Raw genomic sequence first — 14,812 nt, 5'->3', positions numbered from 1 at the left:
CGGAACAGAGAAAAAATAAAAGTTCACAGATTTACAAATAACTTACAGGGTTTACAGAAGGTAATGATAAAAGACTTCTCTTGAAATATTATTCCATGAAATGCTTTACTTTCTGAAACAACATTAAAACAATGATCAATTCTCGACAACGAGATTATAGTAAACATATGTCATGAAACGTGCGGAAACAAGGGTGGGTTTTCCCGTTATTTTCTCCTGACTCCGATGACCGATTGAGCCTAAATTTTCACAGGTTTGTTATTTTATATATAAGTTGTGATACACGAAGTGTGGGCCATTGGACAATACTGTTTACCGAAAGTGTCCAGTGGCTTTAATTTCACAGGTTTACCGAAAGTGTCCAATGGCTTTAATTTCACAGGTTTACCGAAAGTGTCCAATGGCTTTAATTTCCCAGATTACACCAAATTGAAGTACTCTGGCTTGCTGAAGCACATACGACCACTGTCAGATGTGGACACAATTGAATGCCACCTGAAGTAAACTGTTAAGATCAGTATGTATGCTTTACATGCGCCTATATACTGCATAACAAGGTCAGAGATTCTATTTGGTAGGGTGAGACTAAAGAATGCAGTCAGTCTTCCCCCTAGGATTATAGGACCAGACTTCAATGCACCAAACTCCAAGGGGACTTTCATCAGCTAATGGCTCATTCAACACCAAGCCAAATTAACCTCTAAAAAGTTGTAATGATAGATGTCCAACTAACAACTTGCTGGTATATCCTGCTGAAAATTCCTCAAATTTCACACCAAATTACAGTGAACCTGTTCGGTTGAATCGGGAAGGTTTTCACATTTTTTGTATTTGAATTTTTGTCTACTTAATGCTATTTGATTTGAAACACCCAGATTAAGGGAAGGGATCCAGACAAATCGGGAAAATTATCGCCAATCAAAGTTCTTTTTTTTATCAATTGGTGGCTATGAACCAATAGGAGTAAAGTGGTAAGGATTAAAGATCGTCAGTATGTCAGTATTACTTTTTGAAATAATAAATATTTTTCATTCATACTTTTTACATTTAAAAATATTATTAGTTTTATTGTCTATTCTCAGCACATTGAATTATTTTAACCTGCATTGAAGAAATCAAGATAATTGCACAGTGTTTTATCTCAACTTGGCTTCATTATTTTTTGTCTAGCTGTAATTATTTACTGAAATCATTATCATTATTAAGACGTACTGTCCGATGCTTGAAACTTAACCTAAACCAAGCTGCAAGTTTTGAGGCAGTGTATTGAGGCACAAAAGTGAAAAAGGTATTATTAGATAATGGCAACTGCGGGTGTGTGTGTGGGGGGGGGGGGGGGACGATTTTCCCGTACCTTGGAAACCAAGGATAAAATGAAAAAGGGAAAACAAAAGGACCTCCATAGAGGAACTCTAAAGACTGAGTTGCTCCACAAGGAAACAGGTACAAAATGGATTAATAAAACAACTATAGCAGGATCCCATCAACATGATCCGTTTTGCTTGTGAATGTTTCCTGTTACCAAGCAATACACTCAGAAAGTTCATTCTGTTAATTGTTTCACTTTGAATCACCTTTTCTTACATTTGTCAATCAGCAATCGCTTCATAAATTCCAAAGTTTCACATAAAACATTCATACCAACAAATTGGTTTAACACGTCTACATCTTTTACCCAGGCAAAACACCCTGCAGTAACTTTAAAAAAAAAAATATAAATAGTGATTAAAAATGAATGAATAAAAACCAATACAACTGCACTCACAAAATATAATTCTTGTGTTTTTTCTATTTGGTTCATTAAGCGGCACATAATGTTGCACCAGCAGTGTTAGCCCAGTATGTCCATAAATTAATATTATTTTATAATCAACCTTGTTTAAAGAATAAAAACCGTCCATAAATCACACAGTATCAAATATGTTCTTATTTGTTGAAAACTTGCAGTTGCATTGTAAATCTCATTCTTGCTGGTTCAAAATCTCCTGGGACAGATCCTGTTCTATAGCTGGTTCCAAACAGTGGAACTCTGTCCCAATCAATATCAGGAATGCTTCTTCTATCGCCATTTTTAAGACAAGTTTGAACAAAAAAAAATCTTGTAACCCCTGTCTTTGTCTTCTTGATTCTCGTCTTCTTCTGTTCAACGCTTTGATCTTTTTTGTTATTATTGTTATTATTGCACAGGAAGCAATCCAGCACAACCACACTTTTACTTTCCTATTCAAACATTTTGTAAAAAAACCCTCATGTCTTTAAAGCCACTGCTTTATTCATGTCGGTAACTACTATGTATATACAAAAATAGTATTGAAGACGGTGTTTCTCCCTCACGAGGGCCACATCTTAAATATTCATTCATTTGTGCGGAAAATTTAAGTTGTGTGAATGAAACTGTACCTCATCCCTGGATGTTATAACGTCTTTCCGCTAAGACTGTCCTCCTTATTGCTCAGTTCGTCTTGTCTTGCTCGTAGTAGTTCCATTTGTTTCTTGTTACCATTTTGCCTAATAAAACATATTTGTTTTAAATTAAGTAAATTCATTGATGAACAACTAATGCATGGGTACCTATGAGGGCAGGTTGGTTTATGTGAATAATTAGCTTGGAGCGCAGTACTCACAGTACCAGGTGTATACTCCCAAAACACAGGTAGCTGCGATGGTTTAAGGAATGAAATATATGGCCCAGTGACCAGGGGTAATAATGTCAGAAGCACGTTGATACGCTCATCGGACTGTGACACAGCGCTATACAAATTTATTATTATTATATTATAATAATAACTATAATATAGCGATTTATACATGCTTTTAAAAATTATTACCCTGATCACTGGGCCATTTCATTCCTGAAACCATCTCAGCTCCCTTGGGAGTATACAGCCTGTGCCACTAAATATGTAGCACACTTAGCTAAATCAACCACAAGAACCATCTCTGCCCTCACAGGTACCCATTTACCCCTGGGTGGAGAGAAGCAATTATAGTAAAGTGTCTTGCTCAGGGACACAAGTGTCACGACCGGGGTTTGAACCCATACTCTGCTGAACAGAAACACCAGAGCTTGAGTTCGGTGCTTTTATCCACTCGGCCAAGACACCCACATAGTGTCCAGTGCCTTTAAAGCTTTTTCAATTTGGAAAGCAGATACGATTTCTCAGTGAAGTATTTAAGTAATAAGACCACCTCTGAAAATTAAAAAACCTATGACGTTGATTGTATCGAAAGGAGCCAAGCCTCTGAGACCTCTCAACTCACATTTCCAAAGTACAAAGCTTCCTCACTGACCCACCCCCAAGGACCACATCATTATGGCAATCTCCCATTCAAACAGCTCCTTCCGGATACAATTTCAAATTCATCTTATATTGAAAGATAAAACTACAATCAGTGAAGTGAAGCTACTCACATTGCTCTGGATTTAGCCTCGTTGTATATGATGGATATTTGTCTGTCTTTTGCATCAAGTCTCTTCAATGCATAAGAACTACTTTGCCTGCAAGACAAGGAAATGATAATTAAAGACAAGGCTAAACAAACAGGTTTGCTGGGTGGGGGGGGGGGGTTACTAGATGGAAATTAGTCTGCCAAATAACACTGTATTACTCCTAAACCTTATGTCAATGTTAACGTGTAGGTCAAATGTACATTGCTTTAATGCATGAAGGAAACAAATTTGTAGACTTTAACAGGTCCTAATTTTGGAAAGCATGTGAGACTTACAAGGCTATTAAGGGTACCTTGTGGCAAATCAAATCAGGATTTCAGATACATTTTGTAAATGGTATGTTGTCAGGTAACCTTATCTGGTGAGCATTATTTTGTTGTTCTAATCAACTTGTTTTGCTTTAAGAGGGGCCCCAAACTCATCATACATGATGTTGGCTTACTCTTTTTTAAATAGACAGAGTCCTCATATGATTGGGAGAAAAAAGGTTTCTAACCTCATGTTCAAATTTTTTTTGTACCAGAAGTGCGAAATTTGTCCCCCCCCCTAAAAAAAAAAGAATAAATAAATAAATAAAAAACAAAACCCCACAACATAGGTCGACCCAAATAAATTTTGGTTTCAGACAGGTGAACTTAACATAACATTTACATTGGCTCGGCTCATGACAAGATCAACGTCTAAATGTGACATGCTCTAGAGTTGTTCCAAACCACTGAAACAGTTGATCTTTTACTTTTAGCGTGTCCAGTCGCTGCTTACTGTTTTTGACAGCAAACTTTTTGTGTACTTAATTTAGAATTTTGTACGGCGTAACTCTGGTGCGGCTGTCTTGCGTTAGGGACTTGTAACTCCCATATAACTACTGGAAAATGAGTACATCACAACATTGAGTTTGACTTTGCAGCCCCTCTTTAAGCTGCTCTGATAAGCACCACCACCTTGTCCCATGCAGAAAGCAGGGCCCAGTTTCATGGTTCTTATTGCCAAATTCTGTGCTTACGTTCACTATTCTCCGCTTACTGTGCAAGTACAGAATTTCTGCGATAGCTGTGTAAACGTAGAATGCCTAGTAACATGGAGTACGCCTGTGCACAAGCAAAAATTCCCCACTAACCAGTAAAATACAATTGATGTAAGCACAGAATTCCCTACCTCCACAAGCGTTGATTCTTTCAAGCAGAGCCATAAAATTGGACTCAGATGGAACAGGTCTGGTGACAAGATACGAAACACTCTCTTGGATATAGTTTGAGACACTTACTTGAAGATGACGTAATGCATCAGAGCTCCTGCACATAAGAAAACTATGCAACCGAATAGAATATACCCGCTGCTTACTCGACGTATTCCTTTGATACCATAATAGTTCTCTGCTGTATCTGATGGTTTACCTCTATAGAATGTACCCATATCATTATACCTACAGACACAGAGAAAAGGCAAAGCATCAATATTCATGTAATAGCATTGGAGAATGAAGATCTCACATTTCAATTTGGCTCATTTTGTCACAAATGCTTTCTTGTCAAACGTTTAAGGAATTCAAATCCACCCTAGTGTAGATAAACCTAAGTTGTATGTGTGTTTATAGTGGGGTAAGGCAAACACATTCCACGACCATGAGCAAAGGGTTCTGGAATTCAACCTCAAATCTTCCTTTTTCTGGGGGGCTGATGAGTCCAGACCTTCTGTATTTGAGGATTATGAGAGGTCAATATGCTGCCATCATTGTTTGTACTACAGGAAAGTTTGAGATAAATATAAATGTGCCATGTATACCAGTACATTGGCCGATCATTGAAGGTTCAAGTCAAGTCATTGTTAGCCATTCTATAGTATTAATAACAGTGGCTTCTTACATAGAGCTTAAATGCGTAACTCAGTGTCCACTCAGCGACATTCAAGGTGCTCCATCATTATTACCCCTGGCCTGACAGGTACCCATTTACCCCTGGGTTGAGAGAAGTAATTATAGGTGTCTTACTCAGCTCAAGGAAACAAGTGGTATGACTAGGATTGGAACCCAAACCCGGTAGAACTTGAGTCCAATCAACTAAACTGCTCGTTCACAACAAGCTACGTCTCTCGCAAGTGAGCAAAACATCCTGGTGCCCTTTATGAGAATGAATGTAGTCCTGAACGTTCCCCCAAAAAGAGTTACCGGTACTTTGGAAATCCCCCCCAAAATTAGAATATGCAGAACGTGCCTCTGTGTCATATAATTTTGTTTTCTTTTCTAAAGTCACTTCATGCCGGCGTCAAGCGGTTTCTTTTCTAAAGTCACTTCATGCCGGCGTCAAGCGGTTTCTTTTCTAAAGTCACTTCATGCCGGCGTCAAGCGGTTTCTTTTCTAAAGTCACTTCATGCCGGCGTCAAGCGGTTAAAGTAACTTCATGCCGGCGTGAAGCGATTACAGATAAATTTGTTTACTTGTTTGAATGAATGATCTTCCCGCTAAGGGAACTCGGCAAACTCCAACGAGAGAATATAAACGCCTAGGTGGCGACAGTCAATCTCTCTCATACACACATTGGTTTAATGTCTATCATTATGAATTACACAAATCAAGAAATTGTGATTAAGTTACTAGACAACAACACTGATTCAAGTCATTGTGAAATCAGCAGATAGCTGAGAGGATTCAAACCCACAACCTTGTGATTGCAAGTCCTGCAGTCTAACCATTGGACCACAGTGATTTGAAGTTCTTACCAATCGTTGGATTGCTGTTGAGTACCATAAGGATCGCCAGGAGTAGCTTTTCTAGAATGACGATTTACACGTCTTGTACCTGGAGGATTATTCAAGCTGGAATCATAGTCTCTTCTAGAGAGAGATTTACTTAATACTGCATAGGCTTGGTTCAGTTCAACAAATGAAGCATGTGGATTTTCATTCTTTGGGTTGACATCAGGGTGTAACTGAAAGATAAAATAGAATTACAAACAATTAATGAAAGACTCTGTCAAGGTTTAAAATGATCATTTGTTAACATTGTTACTGATACTTCAAGATGGTATTGGTAGCCATATCTATCAATAGACCGTATCGAATAACCCCTTTAATGAAGCACGCAGCATTCCCGGTTTTCTTTTTATGGCACACCCACATGCACGAACACACACATGCTCACAGACGCCATGTTGTTGGCAGGTGTTTGAATGGTAACGTCATAAATGATACGGTCTATTTTTAGAAATATCTATCAATACCCCTAAGTAGTGTTGTCAATGCCCTTTGAATAACCTAGTTTTCAGGTGAATTGTTGTGTTCCCTTTCATTGCCGTTGTGATACATGTACTAGTGATAATAGTATTCAACCCTACCAGATTGACACCATCTCAACATTTGACTCACATAAATAATGAAAATATATAGTTGATCACAAATTTGTAGATAGGGCAATCAGCTTGATGCACTGCTTTGAATCCATGCTACCAAAGCCTTGACCCAAACTGAGAAATTCCCAGCAGTGGTATGAATCTTGAAGAATCCTACTTTTCAGAGTTCCTGTTTGAAGTTTGACATTGACAGGAGTTCCTTCAACCTCATACATGTTGACATCAGGAATTCCTTCAACCTCATACATGTTGACATCAGGAGTTCCTTCAACCTCATACATGTTGACATCAGGAGTTCCTTCAACCTCATACATGTTGACATCAAGAGTTCCTTCAACCTCATACATGTTGACATCAGGAGTTCCTTCAACCTCATACGTGTTGACATCAGGAGTTCCTTCAACCTCATACATGTTGACATCAGGAGTTCCTTCAACCTCATACATGTTGACATCAGGAGTTCCTTCAACCTCATACATGTTGACATCAGGAGTTCCTTCAACCTCATACATGTTGACATCAGGAGTTCCTTCAACCTCATACATGTTGACATCAGGAGTTCCTTCAACCTCATACATGTTGACATCAGGAGTTCCTTCAACCTCATACATGTTGACATCAGGAGTTCCTTCAACCTCATACATGTTGACATCAGGAGTTCCTTCAACCTCATACATGTTGACATCAGGAGTTCCTTCAACCTCATACATGTTGACATCAAGAGTTCCTTCAACCTCATACATGTTGACATCAGGAGTTCCTTCAACCTCATACATGTTGACATCAGGAGTTCCTTCAACCTCATACATGTTGACATCAGGAGTTCCTTCAACCTCATACATGTTGACATCAGGAGTTCCTTCAACCTCATACATGTTGACATCAGGAGTTCCTTCAACCTCATACATGTTGACATCAGGAGTTCCTTCAACCTCATACATGTTGACATCAGGAGTTCCTTCAACCTCATACATGTTGACATAAGGAGTTCCTTCAACCTCATACATGTTGACATCAGGAGTTCCTTCAACCTCATACATGTTGACATCAGGAGTTCCTTCAACCTCATACATGTTGACATCAGGAGTTCCTTCAACCTCATACATGTTTACATCAAGAGTTCCTTCAACCTCATACATGTTGACATCAGGAGTTCCTTCAACCTCATACATGTTGATATCAGGAGTTCCTTCAACCTCATACATGTTGACATCAGGAGTTCCTTCAACCTCATACATGTTGACATCAGGAGTTCCTTCAACCTCATACATGTTGACATCAGGAGTTCCTTCAACCTCATACATGTTTACATCAAGAGTTCCTTCAACCTCATACATGTTGACATCAGGAGTTCCTTCAACCTCATACATGTTGACATCAGGAGTTCCTTCAACCTCTTACATGTTGACATCGGGTACGTTCAGACGTGGGGTTAAACTAGTCCTTAATCCGAGCACCGCGGGTGTCCAAAAGATAAACATGACTTAGTCCAAAATTGGCTTGCGTTCACACAGTGAGTTTATTCTGGTCAAGCGGACTAAACTAGCCCACGATGTTGATTATTGGGTCATGCATCGGCGAACCTTACCATTGCTGGTTCCGGTTTGTTACATTGTCCATGCGTTTTCCACAGGGTTTCGATCCGCTATCGTTTCTACGAACCTCATGGTCATTATGTATTCCATCATTAAAGACGGCAAAATCACTTCATATCCTTGCTTGGCCCCAGCACAAACGCAATTCTATTGTGCCCGCTGAAGTTTCCGTTCCGCACTGCCCTCGATGAACGAAACATTTACACGTTGTTGTTGAAAGCTTCAAATTATTTTCGAGTGTGAACGTTTGTAAATATATCACAACTTGGTCATTAAGAAGTCGTAGCCTACACACATTCTCATGTTACGTTAAAAATTGTTTTTCAATTCAACATTAGTCTGCTACTCGTATAACTGTTACGTAAAGTTGTTGAGGGCAGGAACCAGATACAACCTAGTTTTCGAACCCAAACTTTGGTCTTAATTGTCGATCCCGTGTGTGTAGCTTAGCTGTGATTAGATGCCACTTTCTTCAAAGCAAAACCCGTTCGTTATCATAAAGTAGCGTTGCACACAGAAGAAGTGAATTTAAAAAATAAATAGTGCTACTACAAATGAGAACTTGTTTTCGTGTGACGTCCATTTCAAACATTTTCGGCGAAGGGGAATACCGGGGCCCCAACACTTAATGGTAACATAAAGGGAAGGCAGCGGAGAGACGCAAGGAGATATTATATAGCTCCATGGATTCATGAAGACACCACCCAATACTCGCTGCCGATCCATCCATACACGTGGAATGACGTCACCTTTGTTGCCGCGGTCATTTGGGCTAAAATAGACCGGAAGTAGCAGGTCAGTTGCGTTCCAACGATGGTTTACTGGGCCTCGCAGCGGGGGGTTGGTCGTAAAACCTGGGCTAAGTTAGTCTAGTCCACCAATTTTTTTGGTTTAGTTTAGCCCAGCTCAGTGGGTCAAATTAACCCTCGCGGACCAGAATATTGCGTTCACACGCAGGGTTAGTTTAGCACTTTTGGATTAAGGACTAGTTTAACCCCACGTCTGAACATACCCATCAAGTACCAACAGTAGTACCATCATCATCATCATCATCATCATGTCCAATAGACTTGCGGCCAGTAGGGCATCCCTACACTCAAGACAATTGGGCTCAACTCTCTTAGGTTTTAAAATAATTTCTTTAAAAAAATGTGAACTTACTGTTTTGGAGAGATTTATGTAAGCTGCTTTAACTTCACTTGCATTAGCATTTCTCTTCACACCCAGCACCTCATAGTAGTTCTTCTGTAATAAACTTAGTCAAGAAAAATACACAAATTAGACAATGTTTTTCCCTGTTTGTCATTGACGTTGGTGACTGAAATAATGCAAGTAATTGAGATCAGTTTGATCTAGATTCTAGAGTATATTCTAATCTAGATTCTTGATCTAGATTCTTGAGTTTATTCTGATCTAGACTCTAGGATAAGTAGTCAGATTAACCTTAAGCTTTAAGCCAATATACACTTTCGGTACAGAAAAAAAGGTCACAGATTTACAAATAATTTACAGGGTTTACAGAAGGTAATGGTGAAAGACTTCTCTTGAAATATTGTTCCATGAAATGCTTTACTTTTTGAGAAAACATTAAAACAATATCAATTCTCAATAGCGAGAATTACAGATTTATTTTGAACACATGTCATGACACGGCGAAACGCGCGGAAACAAGAGTGGGTTTTCCCGATATTTTCTTCCGACTCCGATGACCGATTGAGCCCAAATTTTCACAGGTTTGTTATTTTATATATAAGTTGTGGTACACGAAGTGTGGGACTTGGACAATACTGTTTACCGAATATGTATAATGGCTTTAATCTGAATTAGCTTTTCACTTGTGAAACCTTTTGCTGAGCTTCTACAATAAATCTTTTGCTGTGAAACACAATGTGTACGGTTTCAGGCCTTGAGTCACAAGAAGGTCATGGAGGCCATCGTTGCCCCTTGTCTTTGCACCCTTTCAAAAGTTTCACATTGACTTAAAGATTTTCCAATGGAAGTGCCCTTTGCAAATGAAAATGGCCTTACCCTTTCAACATGTTCAAAGATGACTGAAATAATGCACAATATCTATTGTGTGTTTTAACTGTTTAACCTTTAGCTCTTTTTAAGGAAATTTTTATATTGTACATGTTCTAGTGCAATTCAACCATATCGGTTGTCATACTGTTCATTTCTTTGTAATGTTTTTATGAAATAAACCAATAAATACAATATGAAATTGCAGACCTGCGGTTTGCCATTTCAGGAGACCATTCTTTGTTTCAATATCAGAAACATAAACAATAACCATGCAAGGTCTGTCATAGTCCATTAGCCCCTAGTGCATTAGCCCCTAGTGCATTAGCCCCTAGTCATTAACCCCTAGTCATTAGCCCCTAGTCAATAGCCCTTTTGAGAAACAATTTCAAAGTCTTATATAGCACACATATCTACCAAACAAGGTACTCGAGGCGCTGAGTATATACAAACTTTCAGAAAGATAGGTAATTGCAGTGATGAATTTTAAGACCCAATTATTTAGCACCTTATAAGGGTTTACAAGGTGTTATGGTGCATACAGCAGCCACAGCCAGGAACACCTGGGCGATCCCCTTCTCTTTTCGAAAAGTTCACTGGGTTCTTTTACATGCGTTACACAACACATGGAACCAACGGCTTTACGTCCCATCCGAAGGACAAAGCAATGGCTAAGTGTCTTGCTTAAGGACACAAGTGTCACGGCTGGGGATTCGAACCCACACTCTGCTGATCAGAAACACCAGAGTTTGAATTTGGTGCTCTTAACCGCTCGGCCACGACACTTCCACTAAAGAAGTGCACTGTTTGGCTTGGGTGTAAACAGATAACTTTACCCAAACCTAATAGCGTCACACATAGTAGCATTGTGTCCACCATATCTGTAATGGATTGCCTCATGAAATGAAGAATAGAAATTGAAGTTTCCTCATAGTACAGGGTGAGTCAAAAAGAAATTGACCGGAATCGATGATGTTTTTTAATACAAACAAATGACACTCAAAGTTCGGTAAGGCATATATCTAACAAGCACTCTCCTGCTTAATAATCAAAGAAATTGATCAATCTATAGAGGACTTATGTTTATTTTTATCAAGGTACTCATTTTGGAAGCTGTCAACGGAATTACTTGAAAAAACAAATGAATGATTTTTGTATACACTTGGCTACTTACATGTGGTCAGATAGTTAGATTCAGTCAAGCATTAACATTCCATGGACGGCTACAAACATGAGTGCTTACAGTAAAACAGGCATAACTTCTCTTAGAAAATATCAATTTGTTTCATTCTTTTTTTCTTCAGATAGCAGGAAAGAATGATTGTTTAATATAGGACTTAACTGGGGTTTTGACTGTCAGTTGTTGTTTTGTTTTTAAATCATAAATCTTGGTCAACTTCCTTCCGACTCACCCTGTAGATGCCCACGAATCAGGCCTGCCATGACCTAATTAAATTAAGTAGGCCTGACAGACACCATGATGGAATAATAACAATGCAAGACTGTACACATACCTTGGAGTTTGTGATGAGAAACACCTTGTGATGAATTGGCCAAGATATCTCTGGCGTTGCAAACACATCACAAATGTTTTCTCCATCTCGCACCTCAGTGGATTACTATGGCAACCAGTCTCTGTCAATCAAAAATTTACAATCAATAAATAAATTTTATAATTATACCATCAGTCGACTAGAATATTTCGATAGGCATTTATTAGGCACTTAAAAAACCTGCATCATAGCACCTCACTGTCCCTGCTGATTGGACCTCAACATTCCTCAAACTATCTCAAACTGAAGTATACAGAACCTACAGCCAAATCAGCTCAGTTTGGTTAGTCAAATCAACTCAGTTTGGTTAGTCAAAGCAACTCAGTTTGGTTAGTCAAATCAGCTGTTTAGTCCACCTAAGCACAACACATGCCTAGTTAGAGGTATTATTATTTGGACCATTACTGACCATTACGTTTCTAATTTGCAGGCTACGACTGTGGCTGTTGCTAAAGGCAGGCTACGACTGTGGCTGTTGCTAAAGGCAGGCTACGACTGTGGCTGTTGCTAAAGGCAGGCTACGACTGTGGCTGTTGCTAAAGGCAGGCTACGACTGTGGCTGTTGCTAAAGGCAGGCTACGACTGTGGCTGTTGCTAAAGTCAGGCTCACACTGTGACTAATAGGGGGTACTGCAAGCTACGTTAAGCTGCGAACTGCAATTTTAAATTTGAGCCATTCATCATGTGTTGCCTTCAATTGCCCCACCGGATCCGCTAGTGACAGCAGAGGCCGAAATTATCAGTCACGTCCATCGTCAAGTTTTCAGCATATAAAACATTTTCTGGCGGCAATACAAATCGTTGTGTTTCTGTTCAGATTTGTTGGAGATCGCAACCCTCATTTCCTTGACGTTTCCATACTGTACATCTGTCTCTAATACACCGATCCATTAGGCTCCACCCAAAGCTCACGTGTGAGAAAGAACACGTGAGCCTCTCCAATCCCATTCTGCTCAACTCTGCCACGCGCGCCAAGCATCAGGCGCGCATGACGAACTTCATAGTGTCAGACTTTTGGTTGTGCAATAGGTTGTGATTGGTCAATACACAACGGGGCGGAGCTGAATGGATCAGTTTATTGTTTGGAGGTCATCAGCAGCCACAAGGCAATAATTCAGTATATAAGACAAATATTATAGAAACTCACATGTTTGACAGAATGCCGCAGTGAATCCAGTAGGGTAGGTACACTCAAATGTAGTCACATCACGACTGATGCCAGTGAGTAAAACAACAAGGGTCTGGAGGTGCTGTATAAAAGGATTATAAAACAAGAGAATATTAATAAGGGAATGAAAGAATGAAGTTTGAAATTACTGTTTAAGTTCAGCAGGGTGTTGGCCTTGTGGGGAACGTAACCTGAGTGTACAATTGCTACCAACCATGGCCAAATGGAGCTGCTTTTAACAATTTCTGCGTAATATAAGATACCAGTTTACAGCTCATTAAAAATTAGTTTTATGAGTTTTAGCTTTTGTAATAAATACACATATCATTTTTTGCAGGAAGATCAGGATAAATGTTCCGCACTAACCTTTGTAAAAAAGTGTCCAGTTATTAATATTATTATTATTGCTGAACTAATGTTCTTCACTTTGACGCAATTGAGGGCATATTTTACTTCGAGCTTTTCCTCCATAAATAACGACATTTGCTGTTGTAAAAACTCTCCTAAAAAATGAATGTTTTATTTACTGACAACCAGTACCGGTACTAATAACAAAAACAAATCCCCAACTTTGGTTTTGAAAAAAGAAAGAAAAAAGGTTAATTTCATATTGTTTCCTTTGTTTTACAACCGCACCCAATTCATTCACGTATGACGTGACTTGAGTACCAAGTGACTGACATTCAATATTTGTACTAAAATACGATGGATAAGGCGTTACTAATACTATTCAAATTAAAAAACACAAGACCGCCGTCCCCGCCGAGCTTATTTATACAGTCAAAAATTTACTGCCCCAACACTAAAATCATTGAGCACTGCATTTTGTGTTCAAGAACTTCATGATATATTATTATCTAGACAATGTAAATTACCAATCAATATCAATCATCAACCATGTCCACTTGGCCCCGCACTCCGGGTATCTCATTATCTGTCCTTTCTGAACTTCATCTCCATCTCCATTGGTTAAGTCAGCAAAATATCCTGCCGGATACATCAACGCTAACTTGCCCACTGCGTGTGGAAATAGACTACTATTTGGTGTTGCTTATATGTCCCTTGAATTTGGCTAGTGTTACGCTATTCTGTATTCAAAGCAGCCGTTGGCCTGATTTGCTTATGTTTTTATAAAATAGTAAAATAGTATAGTATTTTTTAGTAGGGCCGTAACCTAACTCATATTCTCAACTGCTTATTTATAAAAGTTATATTCTATCTATCTATCTATACTTTTTCATTCGATATGAAATAATATAGTATCTAATTTACCTCAATGAGATATCCCTTTTTGTAAAAATGAGTGAAAAGGTGGTGGCGCCATACGGAAAGTTATCCAGTAGTACTAGTACTAGTAGTACTGTAGTACTGTAGTCGTACTGCTGTTGTATTTGTAACACTGTGTAATGTAAGGTGCAAAGAAAAGAGCGCGACCAGCTGGACCAGCTGACCAGGGCCAGGCCAGGCAGGAACACGACACCTCTTCAAAATAAAGTTAAATTAAAACAAACAACTCTAGCAGTATTTACTATAAGTAAACGATGTAATTGTAAGTAAAAACTAAAAGTATCACTTACTTATGTATGTAGGCCCCTAGATGTCAATAGTAAAAACATTCACAAGGAATGTTTTGTTTTGAACGTCTGTTGTGTAACTTCGAGTTTGATTGTTGAACCATAGTG

The 14,812-nt window shown here is 38.9% G+C and overlaps 1 protein-coding gene across 1 annotated transcript; it reads right to left on the bottom strand.

The window, feature by feature from the left end:
• Positions 1 to 339: 339 nt before the first annotated feature.
• Positions 340 to 14,812, bottom strand: LOC117300408 (dnaJ homolog subfamily C member 4-like). The gene is made up of 8 exons (XM_033784198.1): positions 14,708 to 14,812; positions 13,110 to 13,212; positions 11,924 to 12,044; positions 9,552 to 9,645; positions 6,167 to 6,375; positions 4,716 to 4,874; positions 3,413 to 3,499; positions 340 to 2,508 (listed from the first exon to the last, which is right to left on the bottom strand). The coding sequence occupies exons 3-8, from the start codon at positions 12,007 to 12,009 to the stop codon at positions 2,415 to 2,417; spliced, it is 729 nt and encodes a 242-aa protein (XP_033640089.1). The 5' UTR covers positions 12,010 to 12,044; positions 13,110 to 13,212; positions 14,708 to 14,812; the 3' UTR covers positions 340 to 2,414.

Source organism: Asterias rubens, chromosome 1, assembly GCF_902459465.1.
Source record: "Asterias rubens chromosome 1, eAstRub1.3, whole genome shotgun sequence".
NCBI lineage: Eukaryota > Metazoa > Echinodermata > Asteroidea > Forcipulatida > Asteriidae > Asterias > Asterias rubens.
Note: the sequence above shows the minus strand (reverse complement) of the source record. Positions and strands in the feature narration are given on the sequence as shown.

Bases quoted from the DNA above. Each gene is read 5' to 3' on its own strand.
- LOC117300408 (XM_033784198.1), bottom strand. From the start codon at position 12,009: ATGGAGAAAACATTTGTGATGTGTTTGCAACGCCAGAGATATCTTGGC. The intron at 9,646-11,923 runs GTATGTGTACAG...TTCTTGACTAAG, and splicing joins TTCTCATCACAAACTCCAAG to TTTATTACAGAAGAACTACT. The intron at 3,500-4,715 runs GTAAGTGTCTCA...CTTGTCTTGCAG, and splicing joins ATGCATTACGTCATCTTCAA to GCAAAGTAGTTCTTATGCAT.